The sequence below is a fragment of the Falco biarmicus genome, chromosome 6 (assembly GCF_023638135.1).
Source record: "Falco biarmicus isolate bFalBia1 chromosome 6, bFalBia1.pri, whole genome shotgun sequence".
Classification (NCBI taxonomy): Eukaryota; Metazoa; Chordata; class Aves; order Falconiformes; family Falconidae; genus Falco; species Falco biarmicus.
Genome location: NC_079293.1, coordinates 62,473,913 through 62,498,619, shown reverse-complemented (window position 1 = coordinate 62,498,619; position 24,707 = coordinate 62,473,913). Strand labels below are relative to the sequence as shown.

Sequence of the window (24,707 nt, the reverse complement as noted above, 5' to 3'; positions counted from 1 at the left end):
ATGATTTGTCCAAAATGGCATGGTATTTTTTTATCAGCCTGTTAGCTTCAAGAACAAAACTGTAGCGCTGCCCAGAACTTCCTGAAAATAAGCAGATCATCAACATCTTGAAATAGTAGAAGCAGATATGGGGATAACACTTTCTGACTGTTGAGTTAGCTTACAAACAATAGGTTGCACAGTTTAGCATCTACTCTTACCTTTAGGCATGGCTTTCCCAGCACCACGCAGAGACCATCACTGTTCTTACTATAATAGTCAACAAACTCATTCAGAGTTTTGAAAGTCTTCCTTCTGCTTAGGAAAAAGCCTCCTTCATCCAGCTTTCTGATCCTGTAGTGCTTCACAGATACACCATCAAAAACTAAGAAGATTTTAATATATTAAGTTTCCAGGAATTATAGCGGTGGTACAATACAGCTTATTGCCAAACCATCCTAATATTCCTAAATGTATTTATAAGGACCTTAGAATAAATTATTTTAGTCTCAAAGATGACAACTATAAAAAACCTCTTTCAAACCAAAACCCACTGTTTACATAGCTTAACGTATCTAGTCTATCGGTCTTCAACCATTCAGGTTTGGAAATTCTTGCTTGCACCATAAGAAATGACACAAAATACATAAATGCATCTTCTGTGAGGCAGCTCTTATTTTCTATCTTTTAGGACACCAGAACCAGCCAGGAGCATCTAATTCACAGTAATCATTTAATCAGTTTTTAATATTTCATTTGTCAGTGTTAACGTTCCAAATAGCAGCTGCTGTGCTGGCAGGCATTTTAAAGCAAACAGAACTCCACACACCCATCATTCTCTGAAAAGCACTTACATTTTCCAAGGGTTTTACTGAGCTTCCCGTCTGTTTGGAATATGTAAAAGTCAGACCAATAATGCTCTTTTTCAAGTAGCTGATGACTCCCTTTCCATTGAAATGTGTTTTATTCTGATCTGTTGTTTCCTAATCAACAAGACTTTTCTCTCCTTACCTCCTGTAGATTATTTACATACTTGTCATGATGCCCAAAGTGTCCTTTCCTGTGACTGTCAGAGCACCCTTTAGAGGCGTCAGAAAGAAGGCTGGGCCACTGCATGCTGGGGCTAGACCTGGACCAGCAGCAGGCCAGAGATGGACAAAAAATGCATTGTCACTCACTGTGTGCATTATTGAAGGAATATTAGGTTTGTAATTGCCACTTTTGATGTCTCTGTCATATATGGCTTTGAGTAGTGGTCTTCAAAGCAAGGTGTGTGCAACCCAGGGAGTGTAAGCAAGACAATCCATTGGGGTGTGGGAAAAAAGTATTTTTTGTACCATTAATAAGACAAAATAAAATAAATATTTTAAAAATACTGATTATTTCATCTTTATCTCATCCTTTTTAAATTTTTTTGTATGTTCTATAATGTACATAATCATACCAAAGGGTAACTGATTTAACTCCCATCAATGCCACAGCTGTTAAATCTAATAGTAACAATGTACCTCAATGAACCTAGCTGGTAATGAGGAATCCTGACCACATAAAGCATAACTTCAGAGGGAAGGTGTTTAAGTAGTAGGATAAATTTGCTGTGTCTCAAACAGAAGATGCATGCATCAGTGGAAGGAGGTTTTCTGATCCTAGGAATTTCAGATGGCAAAATGCTCAGCGCTCAAGGAATGGTACCAAGCGGTAATGAGATTGTGAGAGACAAATATTTGAAAGTGTGGATGGGAGGGGGTTGCCACATGTTAGAGCTGGTGTGGGAGCAAGGTGAAGGGACACAGGTTGTCCAGTTAGGGTGGGGGCCAGTGAGATTGAGAATTGAGCCAAAAAGGAGAATGGGAATCATCAAGTGAGCCTGGAGAATGGCCAGAAGGAGAAACATTGGAGCAGGACTAAATGTGAAGCACCACATTTTGGAAAAATACAAGTAAGAATAGATAAAAATGGGAACATAAATCAGAGGGGTATCTCACGCTCCATTTAATGAAACAGCATAGTGCTTTTCCACGATGGGTGGAGAACAAGCTCTCAAGGGGAGAAGGATGCTCCAGTTGCCATCCTGGTCACCCAACATTACACCTTTTCAATAGACCAGGTGGCTCCTTCCACACCCATCGATTTGGGAGGTTCCATTGTCCCCTTCTCAGGCTCCTCACACAAGACAAAAGTGTGAAAAGCAACAGGGAGACATAGAGGAAAGGTCTCCTGCTGTTTACCTCCAGTATACCTTTTATTAGCCAAAATTCCAACAAACATAGTCAATTTGGTCATGTTGACTAGTGGGTACTCTTAGCTGAATAATTCAATTGAACTGTTTTTCAATACTAGAAGCAGCCTCAGTCTGGTACATTCGAAAATCTCATTATAAAAAAAAATTGTTATTGCTCCCCTCTGGAGACATTATAGCTGATAGATCCTTGATACTGTGACACTGCATGAATGTTGGCAATCACTTTGGTCACAATAACAGAATACACAGCTATATATATAAGAAATACAGAAAATTGTTGGTTGCATGGACTTAAAAAAGCTTACACAAAGTATAATTTCTCTCACCATTTAAGTGATTGAGTTAAAAAGGAGAATATGTCCTTCCTCAAGTACTGTCATGTATAATCAAATATTTTTCTACTGTACTGTGCGGCTGTCATCCCAGACCACCAGAGGGCATATAGGAGCTGTTGGAAATCTGAGGGCATTTACTGGCTGCCACGGGTAACGTTTTGAGACCTGAGAACTTACAATTCTTCACGAGGACCAGAAATGAGAATATTTGTAAGTATAACCCCATAGTATAAAGACAAATACATCACACTTTTAAAATGCCATTTCTTTTTAATTAACACCCATAATTAGCATTTTCAAAATCTAAAACACACGTGTATTTTTGTGATGTATCATTTGGAAATGGGGCTGAGGCAAAATGAAAGAAAGAGTAATTCAGTAATGACAGACTGAAAATGTAATGAATTTTGTAAAGTTCACAGGAAAGTGCATCTGGCCAAATGAATTGCTATTTATGTATTGAATAAAAGGCCAGCACGATCACTGTGTTAATCCAGTCTCAGTCGTATATCACAAGTGATAGTAGTTTGACTACCCACTTTATTTAGTAGCGGTATTACAATTATTACTTGTGAAGCAGCTAATATTAATGCAAGAGTTGGTTCAAAGGATGTACTCTAATTTCTTAGATGAGCCTTGTATGAAGCCTTACAATTGGCAATATCCAGGTCAGGTGGTGATTTGTGTGGCAAAGCTGGAGAAAATCTCTGTGCTGATGCCACCTCTTCCTGTGATAAGCAGCTGAGATTAATTAATGCAGTATTTGGCAAGGGACTGTTTACTTGCACCCCATGGCTGAGTCTGGCTGTACAAGTCCTGCACCGCACACTCGCAGCCCTGCAGCACGGTGCAGTTCCTCTGCCCAACAGGATGCAGTGCACATCATTCAGTGAGAATCTAGCTGAAACCCCCTCTGTGCTTAAAAGGATAGGATTGCAACTTTAGCTTCACAGCACCTGCGTTTGAACACTACTTTTCTCCTCAGCCTGCCCTTCCCAACAGAATCACAGCTTCCCATTAGATTTCTTCATGATTTCAGTTCAACAGAAGCATCGCCCTCTCTCTGCTTCCCATCTTCATAAGGTTGGGCCACGCAGAAGTAGATTTTGCTACCCCAAGGATGAGAATAAAATAATTCACTACTCCTTCCCTATTGTAGTTGGAGTCCAACCCAGTCAGCCTCACACGGGCCACCAATTGTTGCAGCACAAACTAGTAGGCTGCAACAAGGCTTTACCCTCAGTCAGATTCTACTGTCCACACTGTATCTCCTTCCTTCAGAGATCAGACCACACTGCTCCTCCTCCATCCAACCCCACTCCCTCCGTCCTCAGGGCTATTTAACCACTTGGTAGGAACGATCTACATCTGCACATCGTCCATGTCAATCAACCCACTGCCTCTAAGGCAAGGCCACAGCTGCATGTTATCAGTGCCCATCAACCCACTGCCTGCATTCCTCTATACTTCCCCAGGGTAGAAAAACGTATGGTGACATCAGCAAAGTCCACATCTTCACCAAATGAATCGTGGAGACATTAAGGCATCATTACCACCATCGTCCCAGCATCTATCCTGTCTGCAGTCCTTCTCCAGCACAGGCAGTGCAGCGCTGCTGGCAGAAGCTGTGCCTGGTTTCCATCCCAGGATGGATGGGGGAATGTGGGAGGAGGGCGGCTTATGAGATCACCCTCACCAGCACAGAACAGGTGCAGGGGCTGATCCGAAACCATTCTCCTGCTAAGACCATGATTCTGCCACTCCTAGCAGCCTTCTGCCTTAAACAATTACCTATTTTTCCCTGTGCTGAAACCCAATCTGGCCTAGAGGAAGCCACACAATCTTTTTATAGGAGCATGGGGGAAAAATGGAAGAAAACACAAACCATTTACATTGTCAATGCAATCAGTCTCTCAGATACTATTATTCAGCAAGGGGGGAAGTAGAGAACCTCCTGCGATCATTGGCAATGATACTCAATTAAGCTGAGCACATCTAAATTATGGCTTTTAATTAAAAAGAGGCAATGTCTAAGATGGCACCAACATGTTTAAAATTTAATACATTTCACACCAGATGCTGCAGTTATCAACATAAAAATCTGTCGACAACATGTGCATTTTTAAAATGGGAAAACCTATTTTTAAAATGTCAAACACTTTAAAATTATAGCGACATATCTCGGTGGCCTATCTGGTTTGATGAGCTTTCCATTTAACCATTCACAGATGAGAAAAACCTTTCTGAACATGACTTTTTGTTTTTAATTTAAATGGTCATTTATCATCTAAACCTTACAAATTGTGAGTTTTCCCATCAAGGCAAGTTAGAAGTGAGAAGTGTCGTTATAACAAAAGATAGGATTTATTTCTTTTGGGTTTTTTTTTTTTTCCTAAGAAGATCCATTTGTCTCCCTCATTAACATTAAGTCTCTTATATATTGCCTATATGAGTATGAAATCAAGCATGAAAGTAATAAAATCTGTTTATGGGTGCTTGGGTAAAAGATCTCACTTCATTTTCTACTTCTTTTCCTTTTTAGCTTTATTACATCTAAATGTTAGTCCAGAGAGAGAATTACAGTATTTTCTTAAAGACCTTAACTCTTCTAGACATTACCATCTACTCTGGAATGAAACCAAACAACAACAGAAGGTAGAGAAAACCCAACTAGTCCTACAGAGAATGGGAGTTTGGGGTCTATGCTTTCTGCAATGAAAAAATTGGAAACAGAAATTAAGGACATAATTATGTCAAAATATCACAAAATATCAGTTGTGACTTCTTCCTGTCAGTGTATCAGCTACCATGGAGACAGAAGCCACCCAAGACCCTTCAAAAGAATAGTTCTGAACTAGTATTCCTCAAAAACCCACTACTTCTCTGCCTCAGCTTTGAGCGTCTCATAATTCCTTCTGACGGAACAAAGAGGAGGAGTCAGAAAAAATGCCTTTCCATAGCATCTGGTGGACTAAACAACCTTCATTCCAATCAATACTCCCCACAGTACAATCCACTTCATCATTTGCTGTGGGATGCACTAGCTTTCCTAAAAGTAGACATAAGTAATGACATTATGGACATACAATGTCTAGACCGTTATGTCTATACTATTAGGTTGGAAGCAAAAAAGCTTGCACAACACAAACAGGCACCACTCAGTCAAGCCTATTCAGTAAGCAGCAAATAATATTTAACTCCTCAGGATGAAGTAGCATGCCAAGGCTAAATTACGTTCAAGTCTGGGAAACTACTAAAAGATCTAGCAGCACTGGTAAATCATGTCACTAATACTCACTGTCTACAGACTTCTTCAGAGTTTATTCTCTTTCTTTGCCTAAAAGAGCACAAATGTTTAATAAATCTGAGATGAGACATACACACATGCCTACATGCTCAGAGGACAACGCACATTTGTGCATGAAGGAGGGCTGGCTCCTATATCTGGAGCTTTGCCTCCCCATGTATTACATTCTTCAGCACCACATCTCCCTTCCTTCAACAAACAAAACGACCATGGAAGAAACCAGCACTGATGGTTTCATATCTTGCTGTTATCAGCCATCATCAAATCTCCTGTTCCTGAATAAGCCTATTCAGAAACCTGAAAAATGTCTATGACAAGCTTTTCTAATTTAATCAAATATATAGAATCATATAGAATATAGTTTCTGTCCACAATTTGTAAGGAAAAAATTAAACAGCAGAATCAAAAGATGATCTCATCCTGCCACAAATACTGGCCTAGTATTTATTTTCATTCTTTTGGATTTTGCTCTGCAGTACTTCTTGGTTTAAATAAGGTACTGCTGCTTTCCTGTCACAGAAGTAGTCAGTACACAGTGTGAAAAATTAAGAATTTGAATCTTTCCTAGAAGGCTAAATTTGGAGAATAATCAAAAGACATTGCATTTCTACCCCTAGGTGTGCAAGCACAAGATTTTTCATTGATTTTTAGTAAGGTGTCATGTATTCAAGTGCCAACATTAAGCAGATAATACAGGTCTATTTATCCTTCCATGCATAACACCATGTTGCTATCGGTCCAGCCCAGTCCTTGGATGAAATCCATTCACTGATGAAGAACATTTGAAATCATGTGAGACAGGGATAAGTTGGCATAGAGAAGGAAAGCATTTTGAAAGGGCTGTGGCTATAATGCAGTCATTGGATAAAAATGGGCAGCCACAGGGGTCAGTTCTGTCACAATCTGGGAGCAATCTGATTCCTTGGTGTTCCTTATCAGCACTTCTTGGCAAGAACAAACTTCCTTGAGGACAAACTGAAGATTATTTAATGAACTCTCCCAGAACTTGAAATATCATATTTATTTCAAAAACTTCCCTGTGTTTCACATCACAGGCAACGTATATTTCTTTGTTTTGGCAAAAAAAGCTACCCTCCCATTACCACAAGACATTGCAGGTATAGACCCTTTCCCTAGGATCTGGAAAGAGAAAACAAGAATGTGCCAAAAGTTCATTAAGCTGCTTAATGTGTTTCTGTGTAATGCCCAGGAATGTGACTGACACATAAACATCCAGGCAGAAAAGGAGTCAATACAAAAGAATCTGGTTATGCATAAGGTGCCTCTCATTTTACTGATACAACTGCATGTGACAACTTATGGTTTATTCACAAGCATCAAGAACCTTTACTAGCATATGGAATTTTATAGGTAAAGCACATTAGGAAGTTTATGTGTATAGCCCTGTTGTCTCAGGGATAATGTTACACTCTTGACTCACACTTGTATGACAAGTTTGATAGAAAGTGTTCACAGAAAACAACCGATGGACAGTCACATTTACTAATATTGCAAATATCTATGACTTGAAAAAGATGACATGTACACATATGAGTAAGTAAAATTACTACCAAGTAAGAGTCAATAAGAGTCCCTATTTTGTAGTCTTTTGGATTAAAATAAAGGACTTAAAATAACTTTCAAAACCAATCATCATCATAAATCTAACTTTTTACTGATGTTTATAGCTAACTTTTCAAAGAAATATAACTAATTATAAAGTACAGTTTTGAAGATCTTTCTATCATTTTGTCCCTGAAAACCAATAAATATAAACCTAAGGGTGTGCTCTAGAATAAATCTCACTTTCTTAAACTGCAAATATCTGCCAATATGGTTTATTTTTTATTTTGTGTACTAATCAGAACAGTAGTGTACAACTGTGATGTATTTTTTGGCATTTTTATCATGAAAATAGTTTCTATTTAAGGTAGCTGGCATGCTGGAAGTACTAAGCATAAGAAAGTTCATTTCTGTTCTGAGCATATTAATAAACAAAGCCTATAAAATAAATGGAAGTAAAAACTCAAATTAGTCTTGCCAAGTTTTCTTTATATATCCTGGGAAAGAAATATTATTATGAACTTAATTTCATTTTCATGCTCACAGTTTATTGTTCTCAAAAATGGAAGAGTCCAGATTACCTGAGAAATTTTTAAAACATTGTTTAAGATTAAAAACTAGAAGTTACCTGAGAGTGAGTATTCGCCTTTTAGACTTTCACTTTCTCGGATTAGAAAGGCTCCTGCCTGGTTGCCAGGGTATAACAGTTGTTTCTCAGCATCTGCTCGTTTGATTGGGCCAAAAAACCATCTGAACAAATAAAAAAACATTAATTTTACCAGTCAATGAAACGTACCAGAAAGACAATTTAGCTTTTATAAACATCCTGCCTATTTACTAAAAGATAATCTGTGCTATGCTAATTAAATTCCAATAGAATGAAGGGAAAGGCCAACAAGATCTGCACAATGAATTTATTGCTAAAAATATTTACATATTTGAGTGAAATCTGGATTTTACTGCTGATGAAAAATCCTACTGATTTCAAGGGAACGAGAATTCAGAAGTGACAGACTGGACTTATTCCAGGAAAAAAGAAATTTTGCCAAGGCTGCTGTGGCAGAAATTCATGCCAAGTCCATTGACATCACTTGAACTATGTAGAGGTGCAGGTGTGTTAACACCCTGAGAACTTAAAAGTCAAAGATCCCCAAAACTGCAGAAGGGCTCTCAGGTTCCAAGATGTAAACCACCCTGCAGCCTTCCCCATTCCACTGCCATGTCACCATGTCATATGAGTTACTGGCACTGCTGCTAGATAAACAAAACCAGTATTTTCCCCAAGTCACTGCAAACATCTCAATAGCCAGGTTCTGTGAAAATCTGCACCTATGTATGCCTTTTAAAACATATCTTTCCTCCCTCACTAAACCCTGTAGTTTACAGGGACTTGACCAAGCAATAGTTTTAGTTTGCTCCTCTGAAGGTACTATTTAGTTCTTTTGTTGCTTTGTGCTGAGTGCAAATTAAATGGAAATAAAACTGAAATGAGTCAGCATTTTCAACTGGGGCGGCATTCAGCTTCCATCCAACAAACACAGAAAGCTTTTTCCAAGATTAGCTCCACCCCTTATTTGAAGTAAATGGTGATAAATAATTAGATGCCATACACTCATAGGAGAACTCCTTTTACATTAATCATAACTAAACCTATTATGCAAACGTTTAAGATAAATCAATATATCGCACCACAAGTAAGTTGCCTGATCAGTTAACTATTTGATTTATCAATTACTAGTGAAAAGTACAGGAGGAGTCATCAACAAACTACTTTAGTATCTGTAAGGCTTGTAATCATCAAGAGGAATGGAGGAAATAAATGAGAACATTACGTGACACCTTTGCTGAGCAAGCGTGAGGAATGAAAAAGGGTTTTGTATGAATAAAGAGGAAATAAAAAGAGGCAAATACAGATGGTGCTAACCCATACTGAATATGCTTTGTTAAAAGAAGAAAATGACATCCAGATATTCTGGACTGCATTCCTGTCCTCTGACTTGAAGATGATTTCTATAAAATAGGCCTTGATACATATTTGGCAAGGAAAGGAATCTCATTAGAAAGCTGGAATGTGTTAGTAATAATTTTAATTAGTTAAATGTGTTCATTCATTCAACTAATTAATTAAATTCATTAATTAGACTGTAGAAAAATAAGTAATCAGTAAATGTTCAAATCCTTGACTGAGGCTCTTGTCAAAGGAATGAGAAGACAGAGTACAAATTCAACTCCCAAAGAAAATTTGCCTGCCCTAAAAACTGCATTAGAATCTTTCTGAAATATCTAAATATATCCACCTTGAGAATAACATCTGAAAACATCACTTAGTAATGTCCAAACTGACTGATCCTCATAAGAGCATATAAGAAAAGGTGTTTAATTTTGTGTCTCCTTTCTTCATGGGTTAAGAGGATATCAACCGTTCAAAATGATTTCATTTTGTACCAAAGCCAAAAGAGCTTTCAAGGCATTGTTAACGTTGAATTTTATGTTTACGATAGTCAAAAGTATAGTCTTTACATGACCTAGTATTTGTACATACAATGCTAATAACTCAGTCAAACATGCTAAATCTGAAACCATGAGCGGTAATGCAAAGTATTCAACAAGAGGAAATTGTTGGTCTATTTGGGAAATACAATTTAAGATAATATTACCGTGTGTATGTAGAATCATGTCTACTATATGATTTTGGGAAAAAATACATAAGTGCATATTGTATTTAGGCATATGTACCTGTTCCTTTGAATTAAAAATATGTAAAATTAAAAGATTATATGTTTTATTAATTTAAAGATTATATGTTTATGTTTATTAAACTGGAAAAACAATTAAAATCAATATGAATTTACCATTAAAGGTCATATGAAGGATATGTCATATGTAGGTTCTGACTCCAGATAAACTTAGCAGTTAAAAAGATCCTGACTTACAAAATAAGGTAATTAAAGCAACAGTATTTGAGAAGGTAACTGAAGCAATTATTATGGACAGTGAAAAGTGAACACATACTGTATATTACCTCATTTGCCTGACTTTATATGATGTGATTAAAATATTTTAGAAGAATATAATGAAAATCACTTTTAATAGCAATTGAATATGGGATTCTTAGTTCAAAGTCATTGGGTTTGCAATAATAATCATAGAGTACCAAAAGCAATACTGGTTCTGAAAAAATAACCCCTTAACTTGAAAACAAAGAATTTAATTTATTTGCTTTTTTTAACAAAAGCGCATCTGAATTTAAAGTACTATTTTCATTACAAATAGAAGTTCAAATTTCTTTTTTAAAGCGTGAAGGGCTTATTTTAATTTCTAGTGATTGAACTTATGCTTCAAAGGCTTAATACTTTACTTCATCCAAATGTGTGTATCTTATGGGGAAAAGTACTCTAAAGAGTAATAATGAATCAAAGCAATTGCTCACCATGACATATTGTTCCGCAAGATAGGAAGGTCAGACCAAACCAACATCCAAACCTTAGTAAATGTATTTCTGTTTTATAGCTCAAAGATAGATGAAGGTTTTGAAACAGAACACTTGGAAAAACATAACTAAAACATCAAGCACTATCCATTGCACAAGTTACTTAACCAGCACTTTTTCTGACTTCATTGTGCTATAGTGGCCCTAGACAGTTCAGGAGAAGGTTGAATTTGCAATTCATACAGTTTCACTCTGCACTTCGGCTTGCAGCCAGATCACTTTGGGTCGGTTGTCAATGCAGGACCAGTAGATTACCAGGTATGGCACAAACAAGTGCATTTCAGACTTGGGCATAAGTTTCCATTTCTAGCAAGAGCTGTCTCATTAGCACAGCAATAGTATTTTTCTGCCAGTGAGACCCAGGAACATGCCTTCTTGGCCAGCACTGTGTCCAACGCCCCAAAGCCCTTTTCAGTATAGGATACCAGATCTGCTTTTTGAGGATGGTTTCTAGCATTTTCCTCAAAATCCCTTGTTTCCACCATCATTCATAGCTCTCAGAAATCCTTTCATTAAAAACTTAAGGATACTTCCAGGTCACTTCTGGCCAACATATATAGGAGGACTCTGGGGACAAAAAAAGATGACCATCATGTAGGTTCATAACAAACACAGTCCTTACTTGGTGCAGATGGTGTCCAATACTGGAATACCAGTAAGGTTTGTTGTGGTTATTCAGAGCATAGTAATCCCATCTCTACTGGCCATCAATTCCACTGGCAGGTTTTGACACAGGATCATCCATCGCAGGTCATAGCAGGCTTTGTCATGGGATGTTCCCTGACTGTGACAGTATCACTGATGAGACCCATACTCCTATAATCCTTTTCTTCCATCAAAGAAAAGATGTATCTTTATAAAGCTGAATGCTGGTGGTCATACTTGAAGGGAAATTCTTTTAAGAAACAGAGATCATGTCACCTATGCTCACTTCTGCCTGCCCATTCAAGTCCAGCTTGAATAAAAATGGATTCATGAGTTCAACAGAAATTGGTGGTGTTACCTCTTTCCATTACCACCTCTGCTCAGAAGCCCTCTGTCCTCTGAGGTGCAATGCACAGCTGATCTCTGTCTAAATGTCAAAGCCCCATTTACCTGGCTCTGCTTTGTGTCTCCCTGTGCTTTGCTACATAAAAGTCTGATAAAATAAAAATAGTTACTCCTACTTCTGTACTTTTTTTTTTTCTTACAGCAGGAATATACATAAGGAACTTTTAAGCTGGAAAGTAAAAGAGAGGAAGAGTAACATGGGCCAGGGGTTATCACTTGCCACATAGCCACTCACAGAATCACTAAAGCGAAGAAAGAGAGGGAGGCAAAGTTCTGCAATGCTATACCACTGGTAAAGCTTCCAGTGCCTAGCAACGTGCCTAAAAGACAACAAAATCCCAGTGGAAAAAAAAATCCTCACAAATATACCAATTCAAAAGAGTATGTAAAAAGAGTTTTCTTCCCACTGTTCCCTCCCATTAACACAATATCCCCTTCTGATCATAGCAGTGCAATGCACTTATTCGAAGTAGAGATCTCAACTCATCTGGAAAGCACAGGCTGCTTCTCTCCCAAAATTAGCTCTATCCAACACTCAAAGTTAAACCCGAATAAAAGCTTTCCCAGCCATGGTCCAGATGAAAAAGCTCCCAAGGGAAACATTTTTTTAGCATCCTACTATTCTTTGGATAGCCTTTTTACAGCCTCCGCACCCTCCCCCTTACACTGGAGGTCTATGCTTGGTCTCTCCTAAATCCCTAACATGCTAACTGCCAACTCTCATGAAAAGTGTGTGCTGAGCCTTAGACAAAGCCCCACAGGCAGGGGCCAGACAAAACACTTCTTGGGAGTCTATGGGAGACCATAGCTCTAGAGTTTGTCACCCTCCTAACTTTAAAACTAATCCAAGCCCTAACACTAATCCTAGACCTGGTTTAAGCCTCGGCCTAAAAGCTGCTTTCTGCAGCTTTGATCTTCCTTGGGCTGTCCCTCAGCAGCCACAGTCACGCTGGAACTCTAGCATTCCTCTCTTTCCTAATCCTAACTCTAGGCATGGGCTGACCTCTGCCGAAGATCCTTAGTCGTGCCAAATGAACAAGCACCAAGGCATGTGCCAAGTGCCATGGAGGAGTACCCCTCAGCACAGGCCAGACACAAAAGTCCTAAAGCGACAAACCTTTCTGCAGCCTCAACCTTCCCTGTGTGGCCACTGTGCCACCCACCTCCAGCAGGAGCTCTTAGTATTCTCCTTTCTCTGAACCCAGCCTCTTGCTTTTGCATTGGAGGAACAACAGCCACAGTCCGCCAGCCATGATCCAGGTGAAAAATTTGTTACTGGAGAAACTTTTTGACAGCACACTCTTTCCCAGGACAGCTGTACAGCTGTACAACGGAAACTCTAAACTTATGATTAAGGACTCTGTGTGCACCCCCCTTTGGGGTGTGGGTAAGACCTTCATCACCAAGCCAAACACCAACTCTGAATTAACAGCTATGATCTTTGGCTTTCTTGGAAATTTCAGCAGATCCCTCACTGCTCTTTTGTTATCCATATGGAAGGTCAGCAGAGAAAATGATGTAGAAGTTCTGACTGCGTCACCCATTTCCATCAGGGTTTACCAGAGCACAGCTTCCCACTTTTATCCTCTAATTTTATTTGATATGTACAAGAGCAAACTCAGAATTAGCTCTACAATGTCATATCTGAAGTCACTGAATTTACTTAATAACTAGCTGTAGCTGGTATAAGGGGGGATTATTTCAGTTTCTCATTCAAGTTGCAGGATACTGGAGGTAAAATAAGGCTAAAGGCAGAGGTCTGTGACCTACTCTGAATTTTGTGAATGTCCAACTTAAAGGGAAAATCCTCAGGGCTGAGTCACCAGTAAGCTACAGCCGCATACAGAAAACATGATCATTACAATAGGAATGAGGAGGGAAGAAAGTGGACAAAAATTGCTGAGAAGGACTACATGGCAAGGTCATTCAAAAAGCATGGAGGCATAACAGAAAAAATAGCAGGAAAGCAGTCACATGAAACTTATTTTCAGAAATAACTGAAGATGTTAAAATGGATAGCATGATCCTATCCTGGATCAGCACTCTGCAGCATGAAGGCATCTCACTTAGGTTTCACAAGTGCTTGCAACTGGGATTTACCCTCTCATGTTAGAGTAAATCTCATGAGACCATTAAATTTCAGCAGCTGGGAGGGTTTTTTGAGATTTCTGTGGTTCCCAACCAAAAGTCTCTGTTACGGAAGAAATTACGATGACAAACAGATTAACCACCCCTCCAGAAGATTAACTGGAGTGTGTCTGTAGTACTAGGCTCTAAGGAGAAGTAAAGGTCTTTTAGACTGAGAAGAGCAAAGAATTACTGTAATTAGAGCAAAAGTCTTAGGTGAAGACAATGAAAAATAGATACTATATATATTGAAACCAAATATATCCCAGTTTCTTCTGGAATGCAGAAAGCTATTGCAATAGTTAAAAAAAGCCAAACAACAACAAACCAAACAAAAGCTTCAACAGTATATAAAGATTAAATTTTAAATGCCTCAAAATCTCTAGTCATAGAAAGCTGTAACTGCAAAATCAAGAACTCCAAAGTTAAGAGATGGCAATATTAATATTGTTCTCATGGCCTCAGCCATTTTCAGGAAAATCCAGTATGATACCATCTTTAATTACATTACCACATCCAGTGCTTCCTACAGGGTTAATATGAATGCTGTTCATTGAATAGTTACCCTCTACTTTGTTTTGTCATTGCACACTTAGAGTTATTTACTGTACATTGTTTAGTCTCTGCTCTCAATACAAGTTATAAAATTACATGAATGGCTAATTTCCTAACAGCCTCTACTACAGCGTTCATGACTATAATATCCGAAAGCTTTATGAACTTTCATTAATTTCTTCTTGTGGCACTTCTGCTTGTAAAGTATTTTTTACAGTGGAGAAACACCACAGAAAGGGACTAAGACAATAAGACATTATTGTAAGTATTTTCTAGTAGGTTTGGATGTCCAGTTTGAAATACCTAGGGCCTACCTTTCAGGGAATTTAGCATTGTGCGCTATGTGATAGTTTATTTGGACAGCAATAGCTGCTAACTTCAGTGTCACAGAAGACGAGGAGAGATGCATGGGAAGCTCAAAAGTCAGAGAAAGAGAGACAGAGAGATCCTCCAGGGTCTTATTCAATTACTTTCATCATATGACCATCCTGTGATCACTGCCTACTCAGCACATGGAGACCTGAACAGGCTTGCGTGCACCACTCTTCACTGCTGTCATCCATCCAGGACAAAGGGGGCTGCTGAGCCAGCTTTCAATCCATGCCAGGTTTGCAGTCTGCTGTGGGTAAACAGTAGTGTGGAAGCAGGGACAGAAGTTTACAAAGAGCACCACCAGCATGTCCTCCTCATGGTGAGAGGAAGGCTCCAAGCACTTGCTAGGTTTTCCCAAAATATCAAAAATATAGAATGTAGTTGTCACATTCTTATGATTATGGTTGACTGCCACATATACAGTAGAATTTTTTTTTTCAAATGCTTGGTTAGTTTGAAGCAAGATTTCCTTAGATTGCAAAAAATCACACACTTAATATAGCAATCTCCCCTACCAAGTATCAAGCCCTTCCTCCAAAGTACATCCGCAAAGAATTTCTTGTACTGTTCTGAGTCACATCTTTTGCTTTCAGGGAGAGAAAAAGGCAGCCTGTGCCTGGTATCAACCCTGGACAACTCAAATTCAATCAGGTAGAGCCTGGAAAAATTATAAGCAACTAAACAAGCTCTTCTGATAGAAAATATTAGGCTGCCTTAATTATAAGACTAATGAAGTAATATCTTTTCTCCAGCAGCTGACATTTCAAGAAATTAGGAAACATCACTGCAAAGATTAAAGCCTTCTAGATATAACACAGTTAAGAAACAGATGTGCTTTACAAATCATGAACTGTGTGTGTGAAGGAGAGCATGGGAGATGAGCACTGGCTGCTTCAATTTTCCCTTTATAGTCTACAGTGAACCTGATTATGGCATAGGGAAAAAAAACACAACCCAAAACAAAACAGAAAAAGCTGTAGTCAGGCTAAACCATGAAGATGAAAACTTGCAAAAGACTCCTTTCATGAGCATTTTGAAAAACACAAGCCTTCCTAGATATGGCACAAGAATCTACACAGTGAAAGGTCCAGGATTACTCTAGGTCTTGCAGACTTTCCCTGTGCAGAGGTTGGAAAAGACAAGATTGGGCTTCAGGTCCTTTGGAAACAGAGCCCTTCCTCCTTACTTCCTTCTACAGGCTTGCCTGGGATTGTTTTTAATGCTAGCTGTCACTGTTATTTATTATCAGACACTGAAGGATGCATGGGATGATGGCAAAATTTAAGGGGAAGGAATTTAAAGCTAATGATAAAGGAATGCATAGGAGGGAGGGAGAAAATAGGACAGGGAAAATTCAGAGCAGAGAGGACCATCAAATATTATCAAGGGGATGGAGGGAGAGAAGAGAGGAAGTCAGAGCTAACAGTCAAGAGAAAATAAAGACAAGACAAAACCAAGGCTGTAACCTGCTGCTGCCTGAGCTGCTGCACCTGCTCAGCAAATGTTGGTTTCCCAGTTATCCTGCCCCTGCGGGGCATGTGTCCTTGGCAGCAATTTTAGTCCTACCTGGGGAAACAATTTGGTAGAGTATCTCTTGAACCAATTTCACAGACTAACTCTTGCTGTAAGGATTGATCTCTACAGATCTTTTCCCTTTTTTAGTTCATCACAGCACTCATGTTTGTGCTTGTAGAGAGAATTTAACATTCATTTTCATCGTAAATTTATTGAATAGAGGTCACCGCTAAATGTATTGGTTTAAACCGTACTCACCAAAGTACTATCAGCAACAAGTGAGTCAGATGAATTCTTTAAAAAAATGCTTAGGCAACAACAGCCTTCTCTATATAAAGAAATAGTTTGAAATCTTAATACACTGCTGAAATTATCTGACTCAGACAATACTTGAAATAAAAAATCATTTTAAATGCACATGTATAGTGACACAGATCAGTTCTGATTACTTATTTACTATAATCAGAAACTAGTTTCCTCCAAGTGAAACTAGAAATTCAGGTTTTCAGGGATGGTTATGTAGGGCAGCACACTTAACCTTGCGCAACCATAGTGAATTTGCTTCATACGTAAAGATCTGAGTCACGTACATTGCTCAGATCCTTGTTGTTGAGTAACTTACCACAAACTAAAATGAAGACTATCTGCATGCATTGTGTGTGTGGGACCCAGAACTTCTGAGTCTTTTCACAGTGATGGTGGGTGGAATAAGTCTGTTTTTCTTTCCATGAGTGAAAACATAGAACATGTGAACAGCTGTGAAAAACTAAAGGCTCATTTCTACTCTATGTAAACAGCAGAGATCTATCAAAACGACAGAGCAGCATTAGTTTATGTTATGATTGTATGTAGAAATCTACCTATATGTTTGAAAGTGAGCCTGTAGCAACAGACCACAAGTTCTACTGAATTTTCCATATTTTGAGATCAACAGTGTGTTTTTTCTTAAATAACCACTACAATGTGAAATACACAGTTTTGGAAAATAACAGATCCCATTTTGCTCTTGGCTTTTGGATAACATTTTGCTAATGTTCCTGTCAACTGATTATAGCTCACTGGTTGACACTTTTCCATAAATACTAAATTTATGATAGAGTTGAGAGAGTTCTATTGGTGAGATGGCAGAATGTAAGAGGTGATAATGAAAAAGACACAGAAGCAAAAAAAAAAAAAGGGGGGGGGGGATAAGATTAAGTTCTACCTCTCCATATATTTTCTAAACAAAATATTATAGCTTAACTTGTGAAGGTACTTAATTTGAAGAAAAATCAGATTTAAAGGGCTTTTTCTTTCTGTTTTCAAATGGAGTTTCCATCAAAATCTAAGCATTATTTTCTTCTGATTTTGTTCAGAAAGGATTAAGTTATCTGAAAACAAGATACAACCAAGCAATACCCTTCATTTTGTTTCAGGCCATGTAAAATATTTTGATGTGATACAAAACTACAATGAAGGACTCTCAAGAAATGTTGCTGCTTCTTTCTTCCAGGAGACAGCTATTTTCCCCTTCTTTCTTTCCTCATCTATTTGATCGTGAATGTGAGCGCTAGGACACAAGTGATACATTCATCCACAAAAATAGGGGATCTTTAGATAAAACAAGGCAATGTAAACCTATGTCTCTAATATATCATAGTTGCTATTTTGCTGGAACATACAACATGCATAGATGCTTACACACAGTAATTTGGAGAATATACCACTGTTATAACAGAGGTAATCTTTTTGTGACTAAACATACATAAGCCACCACCAAAACTAGGCAGAACCTTTGCTACCATTGTTTTTTAGCAAGATGGGAAATTTGCAGGTTATTACCAGAAAAAAAGCATTTTACTTCCAGACTTCAAGGACAAGATTCACCACAAAAAAGGGGGGTTAACTTTTCTACTCACCAAAAACCTGACTCTAACACTGAACAGTAGCTTACTCCACACACCCCAGTGACTACAATGTAACCGCAGCAAACAGGTGAAACACCCACCCCAGCAGACTGACCTTGTGTCTACCTGAGAGCCAGAAGGAGCCCCAGTTTGCACTAACAAATCACTCAGGGAGCACAGCTGAAGAGAATGTAAGAGATTATTAGCTTGTGAGAAGAGGGCAGCAGATGTGTCAAAAAGGACTCTGAGCCTCTAAAGTCTGTTTTGATCTAAGAAATAGCTTTGTTTTGTGTTAGTCCATTGTTTTCCTTAAAAATAATAAGCTGTGCCCTAAAATAAGGGCCTTCCAGAGCCTTAGGGACTTTTACAGTAAGTAACTGTGTGGGATAAGGTAACATTCAACAGGGAATGAGTGTGATAAAACCCACCACAGAGGTAGGCATTTCCTCTTACAGTCTAGAGCAAATTTAGTCTTGCAAACACAAACACAAAGATTACTTGGGCATTAGTCTAAAAAATCCATGACACTTTGCGTACAAACCTTTTTAGTAAGTCCTTCAGTGGGCCATAACTGTACTGTTGTACGAATCTGTTGTAAGGGATTATGTATAATACTACATTAATTTTTCAGTAGTTGATAATAGCAGTTGACTGTGCTGCAAACATGGAAATTAATTTGGTCTGAGTCTGCTTCAGGATGACAAACCGCCACAACTTTGGCTACTCTTGCACTCTGTAATGACTGAAGTGACTATTTCTCCTGTAGCGCTAGCATTACAAGGCCAAGTGCCTGACTGTAAATTAGCATAGCTCACCCAATGCTAGTTTCACTGCACAATAGGAACAAAAGATAATAAACCAGCAACCAAATCACAATCTGATGGAGTTAATTTGTGGAAATCTCCATAAATAAATCTCATCCTTTGAGCCGCCACTTCGTTATTGTGTAATTAATTTCAACATTTGCATTCATTCTCCACTATATTGGTCATCTGCGTGCTGTATTATCTAATTTGCTCTGAAGTGCTACTACATGAGAAAATAAATGATAGATGAAAGTGCTATCATATTACTTTTTCTGTGGTGTTTTAGTTATGTAAGTCCCTGCTATTTCTCCAGTTTGAGACTAAATTCAATCATCAAAGTTTGATCTCCGAAGTGGTTCTATACCTGGATAAGGACTTCATTGCATTGAAAACTTGTTCTAAAACAGCTTGTCTTTGGAGTCAATGAAAGGCTACCACTGGCTTTAATAGGCATAGCTTTGGGACACTGACTGTGAAATATAACCATATAATCACCTCTTTTTTAAAAAAAAACAACTTAAAATGTGTTCCTCAGATCCTATTCCTGTTGCACAGTCTTCCAAATAACATTGTAATATCTTGTATCAATGCTTGTAGTGCCTGTATGCATTTGTTAACACATACATGAACAAAAGTACTGCTATACTGCCGTTATATACTCTAAAAGAAGCAATAACTCTGCTGTTCAAAACAACTGAGGAACAAAGTTGAAACCTTGAGGTAGCCTTATGTTAACATGGCACAGAGAACACAAATAACATCAATTGATTTAACATTAAGGGAAACTCAAAAGGACAAGAAAATGGTCAATCATACATTCACTTAAACCATTACAGCTTCCAAAAGCACTCAATTGATTTTCCTGAGAAAATCATTCTTGAGAAATTATTTTCTTTTGTCACAGGGAAACTCATCTCAGTACAGAATACAGAAGCCCTTGGAAACAAAAACCTTGCCTGCACAGGACACTGGTGGCAGAGCAGATCTCTCCACCCATTTTGTGCAGAGCTGTCTTTTGAACATTCATATGGGCACATACCTCCCCAGCCTACCGCCAGCAGTCTGAGCAGACTCATGCCCTTTCTCAGGTCAACTTTCAGTGAACAACCAGGTTACTCTGTCCCCAGGGGGACTCAGAAAGGAACTGTGCAGTCTAGCACCTCCATGTGACCCTGAGCCAAAGGAAAGACAGTTTTTCACATGTGGACAAATTTCTTAACCAAACAAACTCCTAGTTTTCAGGGTAACCTCTTCAGGGTGACAGATGAGAAGGGTAAGACATTAAAGACACCTCTCATTTCCAGAAGTAAAGTGGGAGCACATTAAACTCTGTATCAGTGTGTATATTATGAGCGACCCACACAGATGGTTTCTTTCGTAAGAGGTCACACCACCATGTCAGAAAGGTATGTCAGAAAACTTCAAAGGAAGTTTCTGCATGATTTTTCAAACATTTTAGCTCTGTAATAAGAGTAAGATCTCATTTTCTCTTTTCTCTCTTTGCAGGTATTCCAAAAACTACTAATTATCTTTCCAAGCCATTCAAGTTGTTATTTTGAAATAGCAAAAAACATCAGGTGACTTTCAATGGATAAAAATGATACTGATTCATCCATGTCAGTGGCTGGAAATATATACACACTTCTAAACATTCATAAATCAGTAGGAGTTTAGGAAAAGTATACAATAAAAGCAACATAAAGCCAAGACTCTCTCTTTTGAAGTGGAGGTAAAGGAGACGACTAAGGGAACTGAGGAGCAGCTGCCTCCTCCAGCCACTGTGGCACAGAGACCTCCTGCTCAGCTACTGGAGCTCAGCCCCGGGACACAGCATCTCTGCCCATGCTGAGGGATGTGGCTGCCGCTTTCCCGTTTGCATGTTCAACCAGTGGTGCAGCTGAGCATGTGTCTCAGAGACACACAGACGCATAGGGAAGACACAGACATGGCCGGTCACACAGACTGCCACAGACAAGGCACTGCCTTCAACAGCGCCCATGTACAGGACTCATGTAAAACACAAGCACGGTCCCCTCCTCCTCCTCTTCGGCTGGCAGAACCAGACGGTCACTAGTAACTGTGTAAACACACACACACTCTCACTCACTCTCCCTCCCTCTAATTTACAAGCACATGCACATTGCAGATCCCTCCTTCAAATAGCAGCACAGCCTGTCTCTCCATCCAACAACCCTGCCTTGATCCCAGCCCCTCACCCACACTCACCTCATGCACGGCGGTCCCCCAGGAGCTGGTTTCCAGACATTCCCCAGTGGCTGGTGGCCAAGACCCCCGTCCACTCCAGCATCTGGCACTGAGACCCCACTCGCTCCAGCAGCTGACACCACAGACCAGGCACACCCACACCCTGCCTCCAGCTCCCGTTGCTGGCCCAGTACCCAGTCACACCAGTCCCCCCAGCAAGTGGCACTTAGTCCTTGCAGCACTCACACATGAGACAGAGGGTAAGGTTACACGGAGAGAGAGTCACAAAAGGATTTAACAAGAAGACAGGGCAGAGTGCGGTGACCAGGCACAGGGCTCAGCCAGATTAAGTGTATTGACTGGCCCCATTTTACACATGAACAGCAACTTTGATACCCCTCTCTGTCTACTCCTTCTTTGCTCCTCCCTGACCTTTTTCCCTAAACCTTCATCACTGACATAGCCCCACAGAATCCCCTCCAACATCCTGGACCCCCAGGTTTGCATCCTTATCAGTTGCAAGGACAGAGTTTGCCTGCCATTTCTTGATAGCCCATCAATTACTGCAACTGACTGGATTTATTTCTGATTATTGTCTTTGTCAACATTAGTTGGCCATCTTTGTTGTCTCTGTGTGTTTCTCTCCCTCCCTTTCCTTATTGGCAAGGTCCTCAGGTAATGATCCTGAAAAACAAACATTCCCACACTTGACATATCCTTATCAGCAAGTAAGACTGAGCAGGCTTGTCCTCATCATACCTCCCTTCTCATATGTCCCTCAGATTTGTCTCTGCATGTTCTTGTGTATGGCTTCTTTCACCACATACACTTAAAGGAGCAGAGACTCCTTCCACATACCCTTAACAGAAACCTCCACTAACTGAAAAGATCAGTAGTTTCAAAAGGAAGACTGAGGTTTGTGACTTCTCATCATTTCCAGAATTCATGGTACATATTCATTCCCACATGTGAGTCTCAGGTATCTTTTGCAGTGAGGTTAGAAAAAGCGTGCTGTAAAATCATTTGTGCTATAAATACAGGGGAAAAAAATATTAATTAACTAGCAATGTATCTGCTTTAGTGAGAAAAAGCTAAGGGAATATGTTTACCAACATTACTGCAGGTAAATTTATAACAAAATATTATAGGTTATAGAGCAGTCTGCACAGAAGTAATGAAAATGTCAATTAGTGCAATCCTTTATGGAACCATCACTTATTATTTAATTTACTGCTTTCTTTTTCCAGTTTTCATCAGTTAAGGTTAGCGTATCAGCACAGAAGAAATGTATGTATTTCCATTTGGTTTAAGTGATAAAGAAAAGGAATGCGCTCAGGATCAATATTTTGTTTGATCTTCTGAAAAGCTATTTCCAGATGAATTCTAGGCATGTGGAGAATTGAAAACTGAAAAGATGTGCTTGTAACTCAAGGGTTTTTTTACATAGTTATGAGGTACAAATCTGAATGTCAACATATAAGAAAACTCCAATGGAGAATAAGCTTCTTAACTAAAAAAAACTAATCTCTTATTCTTAGAGTTCTAACACAAGAAGGGTCTTCAAATATGTCCTAAATAATACTATTTATATAATATTTAATATTTATATAATATTTAAAAATCACTGAAAATTGTTTTTTTCTCTTACATACATTAATAAATGTGTAATAATATTTTGAGGGTTTTTTAAATATCACCTAATAAATTGTGTTCTTTCTTTGCTATGTATATTTTGCATAACTTGAAAAGGATCAAAACATTACAGAAAAACACCTGAAACCCGATTAATTGTATTTTCTCTACTAATGTGTTTAACAATTATAGTGCAGGTAAATTTTGTGTTGTCTAAAATAGGCTACTGGAAGTCTGCATAATTATTATAATGTTTGCACAAGGCACCTCTGCTATAACCTCACGTTAGAAGCTAATGTCTGTAAGATAAAAATAGGACATATCCTGGATTTAGCTCTGTATCTTTGGTAGGAGGTAAAATGAATTGATGGGTAAATCTGTGAGGGTAAAGTCACTGAGGTCTGCAGCCCTGGCTGACTTGGGTGCATTAGGTCAGACAGGACAGATCGCTGTGACATGTAAAGGACTGTTCCCTGAATTTCACAAGGACCTGTGCAGCGCTACCATTTCCTTTTATGCCAATTTATTTTGAGCATGGGGTTTTTTGAGTCACTCATGACTAAGCAACCACCAATCCAGAATAAAAGCCAAACATTTGTTTAGGATTACTTCAGAGATGAAAGGGGGTTTTGGTGGGTTTGGGTTTGTTTGGGGTTTTTTCTCGATAGCTTGCTCATTGCCCACAGACAGAAATAAGGAACTGTGCAGTGTCAACACCTACGCTTTTGCTAAACAGACTTGACAATAGGTCCATAATTAGACGTGGCTGTGATGTACCCTCTGACACTGCTTATACAACAGTCCCAGCCTCTGGTGAAGTACAAAGGGAACAGATCAAAGAAAGTGGATGGGCCTGTGCACTTTTCATAGAAACCTTTCTGAAACAGAGTAAGGGGGTTAAAGGGGCCATTGGTTTGACCTCATAGAGTATCTCTTATGTTTTTATGACTTAATCTCTTCAGTACAGATACGATCTTACACAAAGAAAGCCCCGAAGTCCTCTATAACCAACCATGCTTTTTACATGTTATAAAATAATTCTTCACAGAGAGACCTGACCTAGTTTGTTTAAAATCAGCTCAGCTTTAGGACTTCTTAGCCTGGCTGAACTGTTGGTTACTATTTTTCAGTTCTAAACCTGCTCAGAGATTACTGAGCTCTGCACAGCTCTGTATTGTGCTGCGCGGAGAGCCGTCAAAGACAACTATTGAGGAAACAGTAACCTTTGTACAATACCTGGTAAATGTTTTTGCCAACAACATTGCTCAAGACCAACTAATCTAGGCTAACACACACAATGCTTATTCCTACTGAGTCTGAAGAAAAAATATCAAACAGGACTATTGAATTATTCTGACCAGCATATGGTCTTTGTTTTCCTAAAAGGCACTGTAAAGGCCACCTGGGCTTCACAGTGCCATAAGAAAAGCTACCTGACTATGTCTGCAGGTTTAAAGGACATTGTATCTGGTCTTTGTGTGATTTATTGTCAAATATTTCACAAGGTAATGGAAAGGAGTATATCATTATTATAATGTATAACATACACACTAATTTCAAATAAAGACAAGGTAGGAAGAAATTTCTTCACTTCTCAGACTTTGAATAGACAATATTATGTGTGTAGAAAACCACACTGCCAG

At 38.9% G+C, this 24,707-nt stretch overlaps 1 protein-coding gene across 1 annotated transcript in view; it reads right to left on the bottom strand.

Annotated features, from left to right (window-relative positions):
* Positions 1 to 24,707, bottom strand: part of FRK (fyn related Src family tyrosine kinase) — a 54,695-nt gene that overhangs the window by 22,536 nt on the left and 7,452 nt on the right. Inside the window, exons 2-3 of the mRNA XM_056344087.1 lie at positions 8,055 to 8,176; positions 201 to 364 (exon numbers count right to left, since the gene is read on the bottom strand). Of these exons, the coding sequence (XP_056200062.1) occupies positions 201 to 364; positions 8,055 to 8,176 (286 nt within the window). The remainder of the gene's footprint in view (positions 1 to 200; positions 365 to 8,054; positions 8,177 to 24,707) is intronic.